Source organism: Vulpes lagopus, chromosome 23 (genome assembly GCF_018345385.1).
Source record: "Vulpes lagopus strain Blue_001 chromosome 23, ASM1834538v1, whole genome shotgun sequence".
Classification (NCBI taxonomy): Eukaryota; Metazoa; Chordata; class Mammalia; order Carnivora; family Canidae; genus Vulpes; species Vulpes lagopus.
The window spans coordinates 23,807,630-23,823,025 of NC_054846.1; the positions used below are offsets into that span (position 1 = coordinate 23,807,630).

Sequence of the window (15,396 nt, forward strand, 5' to 3'; positions counted from 1 at the left end):
CCTGGAGTTAGATATAGCAACCTGATGAAACTTGATGTCACTTCCCCTCAGGGAGTACATGAATAATTTCAATAAAGGCATGAGCACCTTTTAAGTGTATGCAGAGATGTTGGGCAATCAAAGTGGTGGACTATAGCAAACATTGTTGGTTTTCCATTCAACATCCTTTACTATCTCTTTTCAGGCAAAACACTAGTTTTATTCAGGTAGTCATCCTTCTCTACTGACTCAAGGGATCATGATCCTTTTCCTCTTTCAGCACTAAATTCCATTTGGTCTGAGCTAGTCACAGTGGTCCCTTTCCCCTTGCCAGTGAATGATTTAGGCTTGAGCAGGGATCCCAGGTATGGACAATAGGACATGAGGAAAGATGTTCTGGAGGAAAAATGTTTCCCTGATTGCAAAGAGGACACTGGAAGATGTGATTCTTTCTGTTGCTGGACATTACTGTGCTGATAGAGATACAACTGCAGTAGTCATTTTACTCCTAGAAAACCTGAGGATAAGGCCAATGGCAAGAAATTATAACAAAAAACTCACCAGAAAATGAAGCCAGAATGATAATGTATCATGGTTGTGGCCCAATCTTCCTTTGGATTTCTTGATCTTGAGTTAGTACATTTTCTTATCATCTAAACCAGATTGAGTCAGGGTCTTTTGTTACTTGAAGCCTGACTCTAAAACTTATATATGTGATCTTTCATCACATGACTTGCTACATTTTAATTACTTATGTAAAGCATGATTGTTAAATAAAATTTTATTTGTGCACTTATATCATAAAATGTTGATTATAGGAAATTCTGCTTGTTCACTTAAGCTGCAAGTGAACTCATTGGTCTTTTGTTGATTAATACCTCACTGCAAATCCTGGAAGAGTGTGCTTATCAAAGAGAATCTTCACTAGCTCCCACAGTTGTCGGGAATAAAGCTATCTCTGATAGCAGATACAAACATTGTACAAAGCTTTGTCCTTGCACAATGTGCAAAGTTCTCATATTTGAATCATATCTACTTCTTTGACACCGATTGTTGACTCATCAGATCATTACGGAAACATTCATGTGCTCTCTATATTTGGATCTCTGATTCTGGGGCCCACTACTGAAAAAAAAAAAAAAACCCTAGATGCTCTAGGATTCTTCTTCCACATTTAGTCATTTATTTAACTAGGTCGTGGCCAAGCTAAGTCAGGACTGCTCCTGACAGATAATTCTTGAGGCAGTCTATTTCACACATTTATATATGCTTCACTGTGCTTGCCTGAAAAGCCCATACAAGCCCTACCTGCAGCCCCTTTTATTTCTAGTAACTACCCACTGCTTTTAAGATTCATCCAGGGTTAAATTAAAGAGGCAGCCATCCATCAAACTCAAACTAATTCTTCACCATATTGCCAAGGCAAACATAGGGTATCCTCAGTATCCTCAGCTTTGAAATGGGGGACAAGAAAGTTGAAGAAATATGGTTTTTAAAAATATTTTCATTAACTTTCACCAATCTATGAAAAAAGGAGTAAATTACTTTAAGCCTATTTTGTATTAATATATTCACCTATCAAAATAGAAATTCAAATTCCATCCAGATGATATGAGTTGGGTAAAAATGTATGAACCAAAATACCTAACTATAAATTTTTTAAAATTTTTTTTATTTATTCAGAGAGAGAGAGAGAGAGGCAGAGACACAGGCGGAGGGAGAAGCAGGGACCATGCGTTGAGCCCGATGTGGGACTCGATTCTGGGTCTCCAGGATCACGCCCTGGGCTGCAGGCGGCGCTAAACCGCTGATCCACCCTGGCTGCCCTCTAACTATAAATTTAAGTTGTAGTTATATGAATGTGTATATTATTCCAACTCTGTGGAGGACAGGCATCAATGATGCTTGATAATAAAGGGACACTATTGGAATGCCCAGGTGGCTCAGTGGTTATCTGTCCTTGACTCAGGGCATGATCCCAGGGTCCTGGGATCCAGTCCTGCATTGGGCTACTCATGGGGAGCCTGCTTCTCCCTCTGCCTCTCTCTCTCTCTCTTTCTCTCTCTCTCTCTGTGTCTCTCATGAATAAATAAATAAAATCTTTTTAAAAAATAAAGCGACACTATCCATGTGAGTATAAGAATATTCAGGGTCCGTTTTATATTTATAAAGTCTGGAGATTAAAGAAGAAATTTTAGGCACTCTCCTTTAAAAATCAGGAGCTGAACAGCAATGAAAAAGAATAAATTCCTCCTATATCCAGCAATATTGATGAGCTCCATAAATATATTGTGGGAAACAAAAGCAGATGCAAAAGAACACAAACTGTATAATTCCATTCATATGATATTCAAGAAGGTGGGCTTTGAAAGGGAGAGAACCCTGTGAGATGCTGAAAGTGTTCTGTGTCTTCATCTAGATGATGGTTAAGTGGGGATACAGAAGTCTGTACAGGTTAGATATAATGAATGTTGCTACATTAATGCACTTTACATACTTTATATATGTGTGCCGAATCAACCAATAAATTGCTCTTCAGTAAGGTATTAGGTAAATTTTGGTTAAATATTAATAGAACTTATTAATTTACAAATACTGATAGAATTGAAGTTTCATGACAGAAGGAACCATTTCTGTTTCACTTAGCACTGGACACCTTCACACTGGAGAAGAGTTTAACGGAGTCATTCAGCCAGATGACAGTGACGAGATGGAGGTGGGATACCATATCCCAGGAAACGAAGGACCATGAAGAGTCTAACAAGTCTCTTCCCAGTCCTCGGATGGTGGCAGGGAGCAACACCTTGTTTGAATTAGGGTACATGCCACACAACATATGGAGGGTTTAGTCTTTGAGCAGTTGGAATGAACATGTCTTTATAAGGACTGACCTGCTTGTGAAAATGGCCTGTGGTCAGGCCACTTTGGATAAAAGGCAGAGCCCAGATTTCCACCCAAGAGAAACCTACTCTAGAAAATACAAAAAAAAAAAAAAAAAAAAAAAAAAATTGAGACTGACCAGGGGCTTTGGGGGCAATTGTCAAGATAAACCCCTCAAGCTGGCATTGGGTATAGGAGGGACTATGGAGAGAAGTAAAATGTTAATGGAATTTTATCAAGTTGTTGGCTGAATATGTGGTAAAACCTCTTCACCCCTTCCTCTTTGCATTAAGTGAAATTTATGTTGTTTATTCATTTACAGAACATATTTCTTTGTAGGAAAATGAGTGTAAATGCTGGGTCCTACTCTTAAGGTTAGCACTGATTGAAACTGTCTTAGTCCCTTTGGGCTGCTGTAACAGAAAACCATAAACTGGGTATCTTATAAACAGAAATTTATTTCTCACAGTTCAGGAAGCTGGGAAGTCCAAGATCAAGGTGCCAGCACATTCAGTGTCTGGTAAGAGCCTGCTTCCTAGTTCATAGGAGGCCGTCTTGTGTTCTCAAAAGGCAAAAGGGGTGAGGAAGCTCTGGGCCTCTTTCTACAAGGCACTAAGCCCATTTGTGAGACCTCCATCCAATGACCTAATTACCTTCCAAAGATCCCACCTCCAAATACGAGGGCACAAATGTTCAGTCTATACCAGAAGCCCAGACTACATGTGCAGATGGCCAATATCATTGCCTTCATTTAGTCTGCCATATTTTTTTTTAATTTTTTTTAATAATTTTTTATTTATTTATGATAGTCACAGAGAGAGAGAGAGGCAGAGACACAGGCAGAGTGAGAAACAGGCTCCATGCACCAGGAGCCTGACGTGGGATTCGATCCCGGGTCTCCAGGATCGCGCCCTGAGTCAAAGGCAGGCGCCAAACCGCTGCGCCACCCAGGGATCCCTAGTCTGCCATATTTTTAAGAATCTCTGAGGGGGAAAGAGATCAGGAGGACACAAAGAAAAAGGGAAATGATACAAATCAAATAGGGAAGGCTCCAGGAACTCTTGGCCTGAACTGAAGATGGCCCATGTAGTTAAGAAGCTCTCCTGTGTCACGGTAATACTGATGGAATATGTATGAACCTACCAAGCAGGAAGTAAGAAACAGAGTTTCTTTGTTCATTCCTGATAGAATGTTGAGAATAAACCATCACTTTCAAGTTCTGGTTCCTCTCCGGATTTATTTGCTAGTCTCTATCCTTTATCAAAATCTTTTTTTTTTTTTCTTTTTCTCCAATTGTTTCAGCCTGGTCTTAAGCTGGGCTAGTTCAAGGAAAAAGGAGGTCCTGTTCTGAAGTTGGGCGAGAAATAACAAGGCAAGAGCACCTTCCTGTGGCTCAGTGGCAGGATAGCAAGAAATGTTAACTCCAGGATCTACCCTAGGGGAGAAATGCCAGGAAATAATTGGTGGGTAGTGTAAGCTTTGGAGTTCTATTAAGGTAGGTGGCACTTTCCTTAGATCATTTCTTTAATGCCATACAGTTACAGACCATGAGGTCAGAAGTGCAGAGAAAATACAGTTTTTAAAGCCATGAATGTATTATAGCACTAAGACTATCATATGCAATTATTTTGTTGTCAATAAGCCATCAGATACATTAGAGTGATTTGTTTTGTTTTGTTTTGCCTAAGTGTGTGACAGGAAAACAATGTTTGAATTGATATAGGTCGTCATCTTTACTAGCATTGTTGATCTAGAAGTGTTGCATAAACAATAGTAAGAACTAGGACATTAGTCTATACTTTCAAATTGGGGCTCGAACATTTAAAAGTGTTTCACTGGCAGATTTTTTCACCATCTGTATAGATTACAATCTATTTAATAAAAGATAGAAACAATGAAATTAATTGTTTTGCCTTCTCCAGAATTTGCTTTAAGAGAAAAATCCTGAAATTGGTCCTGATTTCTGATGCCAGGAAATCAGGAAATGTAAGAGAATATTTAGCAATCAGAGTGGCTTAGCTCATGGTAATTGGCATATGTGCAATTATAATTTGCATTCCAGTTACTGAAGCTGAGAAAGCCTTGCTCAGGTTGAACATACGGTGAGTAGAAGATCTCTTTTTCTAAGAAATAAGATGGAGAGAGTCTTTGGAGAATGGCCTCACTGAACTGGTAAGTTAGCTTTCTCCGGATTTTGGTGATTTCCCCAGTTCTTCCATAATTCCTCAGTGCTCTGGCCATTTTCTGGTAAGTCATGGTCTTCCGGTTGCCTTTTCTTTTCCCCCAAAGTTGGGCAAGTTTTTCTTTGTTTTTTGACACAAACTGAAAGATGCCTTTGGTTTTATCTACCCACTGAATACAAGATGCCATCTCAGGATTGCACAGGGATTCATGAAGGTATTCGAATAGTCGGAGCTTCTTCCTGCCTAAAATGGAGAAAAACAAGTCAGACTTCACTGTGGCTACGCATAAAGAACATGCTCGGGAAGGGTTTGTTGAGCGACTACAAAATTCAAAGCTGCATTGGGACTTGAAAGTCAAAGGTCTGTTTGGCCTATTGAAGTTTTTTTTTTTAATGAATTAATTTTTTATTGGTGTTCAATTTGCCAACATATAGAAGAACACCCAGTGCTCATCCCATCAAGTGCCCCCCTCAGTGCCTGTCACCCAGTCACCCCCACCCCCCGCCCACCTCCTCTTCCACCACCCCTTGTTTGTTTCCCAGAGTTAGGAATCTCTCATGTTCTGTCTCCCTTTCTGATATTTCCCACTCATTTTTCTCCTTTCCCCTTTATTCCCTTTCACTATTTTTTATATTCCCCAAATGAATGAGACCATATAATGTTTGTCCTTCTCCGACTGACTAATTTCACTCAGCATAATACCCTCCAGTTCCATCCACGTCGAAGCAAATGGTGGGTATTTGTTGTTTCTGATGGCTGGGGAATATTCCATTGTATACATAAACCACAGCTTCTTTATTCATTCATCTTTCGATGGACACTGAGACTCCTTCCACAGTTTGGCTATTGTGGACATTGCTGCTATAAACATCAGGGTGCAGGTGTCCTGGCATTTCATTGCATCTGTATCTTTGGGGTAAATCCCCAGCAATGCAATTGCTAGGTCATAGGACAGATCTATTTTCACCTGGACCTTTCTTTGTTAGGGATGTTGTAAAAATTTTTGTGCTGTCCTTCCCTGAAGAAGGAAGCCTAAAACCTTTATCTGGATCTCCCATCTATCTGTCAGGTGGTCTCTCTTCACAATTGAATCTTGACTACTAGTTTTATTTTTTTATTTTATTTTTTTAAAGATTTATTTATTTATGATAGACATAGAGAGAGAGAGAGGCAGAGACACAGGAGGAGGGAGAAGCAGGCTCCATGCCGGGAGCCCGATGTGGGACTCGATCCCGGGACTCCAGGATCGTGCCCTGGGCCAAAGGCAGATGCTAAACTGCTGAGCCACCCAGGGATCCCCGACTACTAGTTTTATGTCCTATGTCAGAACAATAAAACTGAGCAAAATGAACTGCAAAGCTTAGTGGTTTTAAATAAAGAGAAGCCTCACACTTCTTTCTGATAAGAAAGCAAATCATTTGAAAGGGCTTTATTCAAATGAGTTAAGTCAAATGAGGTAAGGAATGTGAATGTATTTTGTAAGATGCAAAATAGTATTCAAATATAAGGTAATAATAGTGAAAATAATAACAGACAGGTAAACAACAACAACAACTGTAGGTCTACATTATGTGAAAAATAAAGATTAGAAAACACTGGAGTGGAAAATGCCAAAACTTCTTCATGACATTTTGACATAATTTATGAGCAATGACAATGGGCATTGTGATATTTTTCTTTGCTGTGAAATAAAATGGTACTACCAGAGTATCTTTCTCGTTAGAAATACAGCCCTTTATATTTCAGAATGTCTAGACAGAAAACTTTAGGAGGATTTGCCATTGTGATTTTTGTTCAGTTGATTGGACGTCAGTGGACAACAGCCCAATTTGTGACTTGGAATTGGCCTGTAAATATGATGCCTTACCAGATCTGTCAGTAGCTAACACATCCATGGCCAAATTCCCTTTTTCCTTAGAGAGAGTGGAATAGTGGATTCTCAAAATGCTTTGAATAGTCTCTGGAGAGTAATACTATTGCATCAGTCATCATTCATCCCAAAACCTCAAAGGTTTTTAAGATTATCTTTTTGCCTTATATTATCTTAAATTTACGAATTGAGAAATGGAAGGGACTTACCAAAAAAAAAACGCATTATAAATTAAAGTCACAGCCTTAAACAAACATTGTCTCTTATCCCGTGGTCGAATCAATGATAATGGATCCTCACCTCTTAAAATTTACTTTCAATTTTGAAAAAAAAATTGTTAATTTTTATTAAAAGGTATTATGTGCTAAGAGTAAGATTCAAACAGAAGCACAAAGTGAAAGTAAAATTCCAGTCTATTCTGCTACATATTTTTTAAAATTAAATTTTTTTGCATATGAACATATGCATATCTTTTAAAAATACCAGTGGTATCATATTATTTTGCACTTTTTTTTCCACTAAGACACATAAACTAAATCAGAGGACCAACACAGAAATTAGCTATAGATGGTAAAATACCCAACTGTTGACACAGTTACTTCTGAGACATAGTATAGGAAGAAAGAAGAACACTTACACTTATTCCTTGTGTATTTCTGAATCCTTTGAATTTTTAATAATGTGCATTATTACTTTTAATTTATGGAATTAAAAAGGTTTAAAACAAAAAAAATGTAGAGTTCTTTCTTTGTCAATACATAAGATATGCTTTCATGTGTTTTAATAGCTATGTGTTCTGTTCTATGCATGTACTAGTTTTCTCTAGATAAAGAATCCCCAAATTTTGAATTTCATTCTGTTTCAAATGTATCCCTATTTCAGATAGAATATGAAACTTTAAGAACAGAAAATGGTGGATGATATATGTCCCATGCTGGCAAAGCTTCACAACATAAAACATCAATGAAAAGATAGAGACTTTACATCCTGGAGTGAGTCTGTATATTTAGAATTTTGTTCTAGGATACAGTATTCTAGAATGCAGAATATCAGAACAAAACTAGTTTTCCAAAAAAAAAAAATCATTGGAAAAAAATTTAGAAAGTATGATGAAGTATCATTTTAAAAATTTCACTATAAAATTATGATGCACCTTACACATCTCTGTACCTTATACAGACTGTAGGTAAGTTCCATTCTTTTACTACAACAACATTGCAAGTAATATCCTAATGTATATAAGGTACACACACACACACACACACACACACACACACACACACACCCCTTATGGTATCTTGAGAAATTATCCAGAGACAGGCTACGAGCATAATGTCTTACATGGGCTTTCTCACTTAATTTTCACAGCAATATTACAGTGTTTGTACAATTATCATTATTTGTTTTTTGAATGAGGACACTGTGGTACAAAAGGTTAAGTGATTTTCCCAGGCTCACACAACTCACCCAGAGTTTACACTCAATCACTCAGTTACATAGTCTTTAAGAATCAAAAGATATTAACATTTAAATTTTTTATCCTTATTGCCAAATTGCCTTTAAAAACTTTGTGCCAAGTTACACTCCCTCCAAGAGCACAAGTTACACTCCCTCCAAGAGCACATGTACACGTGTGTGGCCCACAAGGTAGCCAGCAGAGGCTACTATCCTGCTTTATCACTTTGCTCATCTGTTAGGTGAGATCATCATCATCTTAAATTTATGAAATTGACATTTCAAATTTATGAAATATTGAATAGTTATGGGACTTTATTTGCAGAAAACTTAATAGAGAAGACAACTTCTATACCAAGGCTGTCACAATTAGAATAAGATTGCTAAAACAACTTTTGGAAAAGTTCCCCTTTCTATACCCTCAAATATATATACATTATCTTGAGTACAGATTTATTTGACTGGAGTGACACTTTGCAGCTTCACAACATTTCTATGAAGCAATAGGAAAGCTTCCCCAAGATGAACGGCTTAGAGTGGTTCAATCTGTCAGAGGTAAGTTTTTCTTAATCTCAATATGAGAATATTTTGCAAATGCTGTTCTACAGTCAGATATGAAATACCTTTAAGGCTGCTTTGAAGAAGATTTAGTTCTTTTATCTATAAAAGGAGTGATGGATCCACATACCTTTTCCTCCCTTTTGATGGAGAACAGCAGGTTGTACCAGCTGGTTTTCGGGGATGTTTGGCAGAGACTGATGAATACTTCCTTCAAAATAGAGGTCTGCAGCACTGTTCTATATAAATAATGCAGCAGGATGTTAAGTGGGACTTTTCCTGTGGCCCCTAATTGATGGCTAATGTCAAAAGCTGAGGACAAAAAGAGTGCTAAGCATCTCCCAAATTCTAAAAAGCACAATCCTCAACTGCAGCCAAATATCTCCCAGGGCACAACTAGCCTCACACCCACATAAAGAGAAGACCAAGGAATGGAAGGTACTCTGGCTTTATGAAGACTTTCATATCATCCCTTCCCTGTGAGAAAGAAGATGGGTATGCTTCCTTCTTCTCCATAAAAACTCCCAGTGAGAAAGAAAATTTAAAGAATTATTAGTACAAAATTGAAGTGCCAGCAGAAAGAGGAAGATGGGCTTCTGTTCCTCTGTTGGATGCCCATCTGAGCAAGAGGAGACATGAGGAGAAAGATGGTAGTCAAGGGAGGGTAGAGCCAAGAGAGGGGGCAGAGGAAGCAGCCTGAGCTGTTACCATTGCATAGAGAGCAAGGATACGTGGGTCTCTATGGATTAATTCAACAAAGGTGGACTTGAACCATCTTATCATACCCCATATAAGAGGACTTCCCAGAGGCCAAGGAGTCCCCAACCACAAGAGGCTGTGATATAGACTGAGAAGTATGAACTAAAGGAGAAGCAGGGTTGCCAGATTTAGCAAATGAAAATATTTGGCATGCTGTATTTTACCGGCAACCCTAACTGGAAGTAGAAGAGGTTAAGTTGGAACAAACTCCCTCTTCAAAGAAATGTCTTGTGGAGAGGCCCTAACAGAACAATTTAGAGGGTCAGGAAAAGGACATTTGACATAGCACAGTTGAAGGTAATGACTGAAAAAAAAAAAAAAAAGAAAAGCCATTTCATATTTACACTGCACCACGTTAAGACAGGTGGCAATAAGAAAGCAATATGGATGGTGCAGTCCAATAACCATCCAACTCTTGGTTTTGGCTCAGGTAGTAATCGCAGGTTCATGGGATTGAGCCCTATGTCAGGCTCTGCGCTCAGCACAGAATCTGCTTGAGTTTCTCTCTCCCTTGTCCTTTGCCCCTCCCCCCACTCACTCACTCTCAAATAAATAAATAAATCTTTCTTTAAAAAAGAAAGCAATAAAAAGGACACATTAATAGAAAGATAGATGGCAGGGACACTTCGTTTGCAGTGAGTTATAACACTATCCCCGAGAGTTGGTCCAAGACAGGTATGTAGCTAGCTCTGAGCTTGAGAAAGGAAACATCAGGTTAATACAAGACTGTAGGTAAAGCCAGTGCAGGGGAAGTTTGGGCTTTGCCCTATGGCTTATAGGAAAATCATCCTTTTTTGCAATTTTCAAGATAGATGAGAAGCAGTAATAAGAGAACCCTAAAAACACATCTTCATAGAGGACATTCAAACCCTCTGATGCTGGGCAATGACAAAGGGCAATTTCCTTCTTGACAGCATTGCTGGGAATCATCCATGCTGATGGTCAAGTCCACACCACTGGTCTGTGAGTGCTCGCACAGTCCCTGCTGTCGTTAAGGGGGGTTTCAGCTAGCAAAGACCAAGCGGAAGGCAGATGTGAGTAGGGAATTTGCCTGTTACTGGGAGATGGCCTTCTGGTACATGTACTCACTATTACTGTTCTCCAATTATAGACAGGTTCCTCTGTAGGCAGCACACCATAGCAGTTAGAATTTCCTCTGACATGAGAGCAGTGGTTGATGAAAGCCAGGTAATTTTTGTAATCTAATTTAAAAACAGAAACTGCAAAAGTCAAGGTTTATAATTGCATGTGTGCATGCATGCAATGTATATGTATGTTTGTGTATGCATAGATGCTCATGTATGTGGTTGCTCCATCATGTGTTCTCCACTACTTTGCATTTTTCTACATTTATTGCATCATGCTGGTATCAGAGGCCTCTTACATATCCCATTTCCCTTACTGGAGCACAGATTCCTTGCAAGCAGAGATCCCATGATTTCTTTTGTCTGGGAACTGCACGCAGTGCCCTGTATAAACGCAATAGGCAAGATACTTGCATTTCACCTACACTGTCTTCCCATAGTCTATAGGGCAATAGGTGAGGAATGGTAAGAATATTTATTCTTAAAAGAATATTTATTCTTCTGAGTAGAATATCTCTTGTATGGAGGAAGGCCTAGAAGATCAATTAGAATTAACTGAAAAGCCCGTTCTGAGCAGTTAAAATTATCTATTAGATAAATATCAACCAGACATGCTTAAAATCAAATTTTAGGTGCTAGTATTCCTATGTAAAATGCCATTCTCTGTTTCTTTGCATTTTCATATGTGACACTTTAAATTTGCATAGGCTAGGTAGCCCTGGAAGATTTTTGCCTTTGTTAGAATCAGTCCAAGATGCACTAATAAAAATGGTCTTCCCTTTTCTGATAATCATTCTTATGTCTGTGTAAACAAGAAGACTTCTGGTTTATCCGTGAGAGAAGGGCACTGACATCTTTACCTGGGGAGTACTGAAGATCTCCGGTTGAATGTTGCCTCAGTACCTCAAAAGCATCTTCAAAGGCTTGTCCCAGCTTATCTTGTTCAACACAGGACTGCTAGAAGAATAGGAGAACCCTCAAGTTATGAAATTATTGATTGAACTTAATTTCTCTGACATACATGAGGGTTTCTCACCCACAGCAGTATTGACCTGTGAGGTTGGTTAAGTATTTGCTGTGGGGAGTCTGTCATGCGCTGTAGGGTATCTACCAGTATCCCTTGTCTCTACCCACTGGATACCAGCAGCACTCGCGCAGCTCTGACCATCGAAAATGTCTCAGACATCACCAAATATATCTCAGGGGACAAAAATGAACCCTGATTGAGATCCACTGCTCTATAATATGTAGTATCTAGAGAACAGGATTAATTCTATAGTATTTAACATTTTTGTGAAACTTTACTAAGGAGTTGTAATAGCAGGAGACTGGGAAAAGGGATCAAGGAAATAGCTTTAATGAAACAGAATCTGAATCGCTGCTTAAAATGGAATGCTCCTGATTTCAAAAGCATGTCTCCAAGACTAAACGTTTTTTTAAAGATTTTATTTATTTATTTGAGACAGAAAGGGAGAGAGAGAGAGCACATGAACAGGGAGAGCTAAAGGAAGAGGGAGGAAGAATCTGAAGTAGACACCATACTGAGTAGAGACCCATGTGGGGCTCGATCCCACCTCCGTCAGATCATGACCAGAGCTGAAACCAAGAGTCCAACCCTTAACTGACTGAGCTACCTGGGTGCCCCCAAATTAAACTGTTTTGTAAACCATTTCATACCCTTATAATCTGATCCATATATTTTATTTTCAGAAGAGGATACTCATCCTTCAAAGAGGATGTTCATCCTCCAAGTCATCCAAAGATTTTAAAATGCCAACTTACCATGCTTCATTAATATATATATATTGACAATTCTGAAAAAGATTAATAAATAAAACAAAATTAATAGTGTATTTAATTTACCTCTGAATTAAAAGATATATTTTCTGAAAATAACTCGTATGAACCAAAAAGTACCATCTGAAGTATCTCTAATGAGTACACATTTTTCTTTTTTAAAAATTCCCTACAAACTATTTTTTGCTTTTTTATTATTACAAAACTGTTTTGGATGTTAAAATAGCTAAAGCTAATTACCTAAACTGCCTAACTTATAAGAGAATAAACATAACTTGGGAAAATATTTCAAAATTCTTTTAAGAGAGTGCCTGGCTGGCTGAGTCAGTAGAGCATGTGATTCTTGACCTTGGGGTTGTGAGGTTAAGCTCCAGGTTGAGTGTAAAGATTACTTACAAATAAAATCTTAAAAAAAAAATGTGAAAATTCTGAAAATCAGAATCCTTTTTACCTTAGCATAACTCTCCATTTATAATGGTGATTTTTTTCCCTCCATCTTTCTGGTGTCAGCCTACTAATAATCTGGTGAACAGGCTTTTTCTCTCTTGAAATGTGAATCTACATTACAAATAAAATTTACCCTGTAAAATCCATCCATTGACTTTCTAAAATCCTAGGATAGGAACCCTGGTCTACTTTCTTATCCTTGTAAATTAGGTTTCGCTTTAAATAAACAATGATCACACAGACCCACGTTAAATGTTTTTTTTTTCCTAAAAAAAGATTTAAGTCCTACAGAACTAAAAACAAACAAATCTACATAAGAAAGCGCATGTGGTTGGTCCAACATTGCTTACCATTTTATTTAGCACAAGCAACTCTGTTTACACAAGTTAAGATTTACTGTGTAAACAGTGAGCTTACTCATTAACACTGCAGAATACAAAGAGATGATATAATCCAACACCCGATATTATTATACATATCCATCAATATAATAATTACATCAAGTAATATGTCGAACATTGAAATTCTGTTCTGCTCTTTGAAATCACAATATCATGTCAGTTACAAGAAAACATGAGAAAAAAATCCCTAAAAAAGGTAACTGTGTGAGATGATGGAAGTGTTAAGTAATCTTACTGTGGTTATCATTTCATAATATATTCGTATGTCAAATCATCACATTTTTTCACAATTTTATATGTCACAATTTTATATGTCAAATTATATCTCAAAAAAGCTAGAAGACAGCTTTCTAATGTGAGAGATGTTGAACAATTTAGCAAAAACTTAAAAAAAAAAAAGAAAACCCATAAGTCATTGTCTGAGCTATGGTCCCTAATGAATATTATCAGTATATGTATTTTCTAAAAGTCGTGTCAATGACTTTCAATTATGCCTCAACTCACAAGCACCGAAGCAAATATGAGTATTGTACTTTGAATCAAATACATAAATGACTTTGACTAAAATACTCCACAAAATTATCACAACTGTCACAACTGTTAAAAAGTAGCAAACCCAAAGGGAAGAAAAAAGCTCAAAAATGTTATTGATTACTTGAATCACTTAATATTCTTGTATCTGAACAGTCAACGAAAAACATTCTTTAGGCCAAAGGAGAAAATTATCACAGGGTATTTTGAAAAACAGAAGCTAAACACTTACCAGGAAGACACTTCAACCCTTCACGAAGATGTTTCATTAATATCAGAATCGTTAAGACAGAACTGTCAAGAACTCGCTGGCAGAGTTGCATTAAATAGCTGTTTTTAAGGAAGTGCTACAAAAGGGGATTTTTTTTAAAAGATACAGTGTCCTCATGATTTCTATTTCATGATACAACCAATAGATACCACAGGCTATTATTTTGAAGAGACACATAGAAGTTTATATCCCATGGGCCAGAAGCATCCAGAACAATCCCCATGAATCCCCCACCCAGCACAAACTGCAATGCCTCTTGCCTCCTACTGCCCACCAGGAAACTCTGACCTACACAACTCTCATCTTTTTTTTTTATTCCTGGTTTCCACCACCCAGCCCCCACCCCTAATTCTAGACCCCATGTTGCCTTTCTCGCTCTGGACTTCCCTAATGGGTCTCTTTCCTCTCAAACAACTTCACTCATCCTGACCACCTTAGTTAGAGATCTCAAAGGCGTAGGCTCTTGTCCTGGCATTTGAGGCTCCTCATTCCAATCTTAGCCTTATTTACCACCACTCGTTTAGGAGAAGGAAATAGAGTCCATGCTATGGTCTTCCGTCTGTCCTTAAGTCTTTCCTCCATACCTAAATCCAGTAGAGGCTCCCAAACAGTCAGGAATGGTCCGTGCACGGTGATCGTGATACACCTGAAGCTGCTGATCTGTAGAGAGGCTTGGTTCTCTTACTTAGCTAGAAGTTCTATTGGAGATGGGTTTTGGTGGCTCTCATGGAAATCACGAGGCGCTCCCTCCACCCATAATGTGGCTTTCCCAGTCCCTTCATCTGCCCAGTTACCCGTTCCATTTTACCTGTCCATCGGAGTCTGAACTAGCGTCCACATGTACCAGGCAGAAATAACTTTCCCTTCTGGAACACGTCTCTGACCCAACCTCACCTAACCACAACCGTCTACCATTTTAAGAGATGTCACATTTCGCCAGGGGGAAATCCACCTAAGAATTTTTTGTAAACCTTTTGGGTGGGGAGAGAGATTTTCTGTTTTGCATTGTTGGAATCTGAGCTCACCTTTGATATGGGACTATTGTTCTAGACTATTTACTTTTTTGACCCAATTTGTTATGCAAATGTAAACACATCCCTTCTTCTGAAATGTAGATGTTATAGTAACTAGTGTATAAAACTGTAATCACTAATGTTGATGAGGTTATCTCTACCATTGC

At 38.2% G+C, this 15,396-nt stretch overlaps 1 protein-coding gene across 2 annotated transcripts; it reads right to left on the reverse strand.

Annotated features, from left to right (window-relative positions):
* Positions 1-3,832: 3,832 nt before the first annotated feature.
* Positions 3,833-14,244, reverse strand: SPIC (Spi-C transcription factor). 2 transcript variants are annotated; one of them, XM_041738645.1, is made up of 6 exons: positions 14,178-14,244; positions 12,552-12,583; positions 11,630-11,726; positions 10,774-10,886; positions 9,056-9,164; positions 3,833-5,285 (listed from the first exon to the last, which is right to left on the reverse strand). In XM_041738645.1, the coding sequence occupies exons 2-6, from the start codon at positions 12,552-12,554 to the stop codon at positions 4,858-4,860; spliced, it is 750 nt and encodes a 249-aa protein (XP_041594579.1). In that variant the 5' UTR covers positions 12,555-12,583; positions 14,178-14,244; the 3' UTR covers positions 3,833-4,857. The 2 variants fall into 2 exon arrangements, with proteins under 2 accessions (XP_041594579.1, XP_041594578.1); XM_041738644.1 differs by having other exon boundaries at positions 10,774-10,904.
* Between the last annotated feature and the right edge of the window lie 1,152 nt (positions 14,245-15,396).

What these genes read in the sequence shown, in the direction of transcription:
- SPIC (XM_041738644.1), bottom strand. An exon ending in AGATCTTCAGTACTCCCCAG is followed by an intron (nt 10,905 to 11,629) that starts GTAAAGATGTCA and finishes TGACTTTTGCAG; the next exon opens with TTTCTGTTTTTAAATTAGAT. An exon ending in ATAATTGGAGAACAGTAATA is followed by an intron (nt 9,165 to 10,773) that starts GTGAGTACATGT and finishes TTATTTATATAG; the next exon opens with AACAGTGCTGCAGACCTCTA.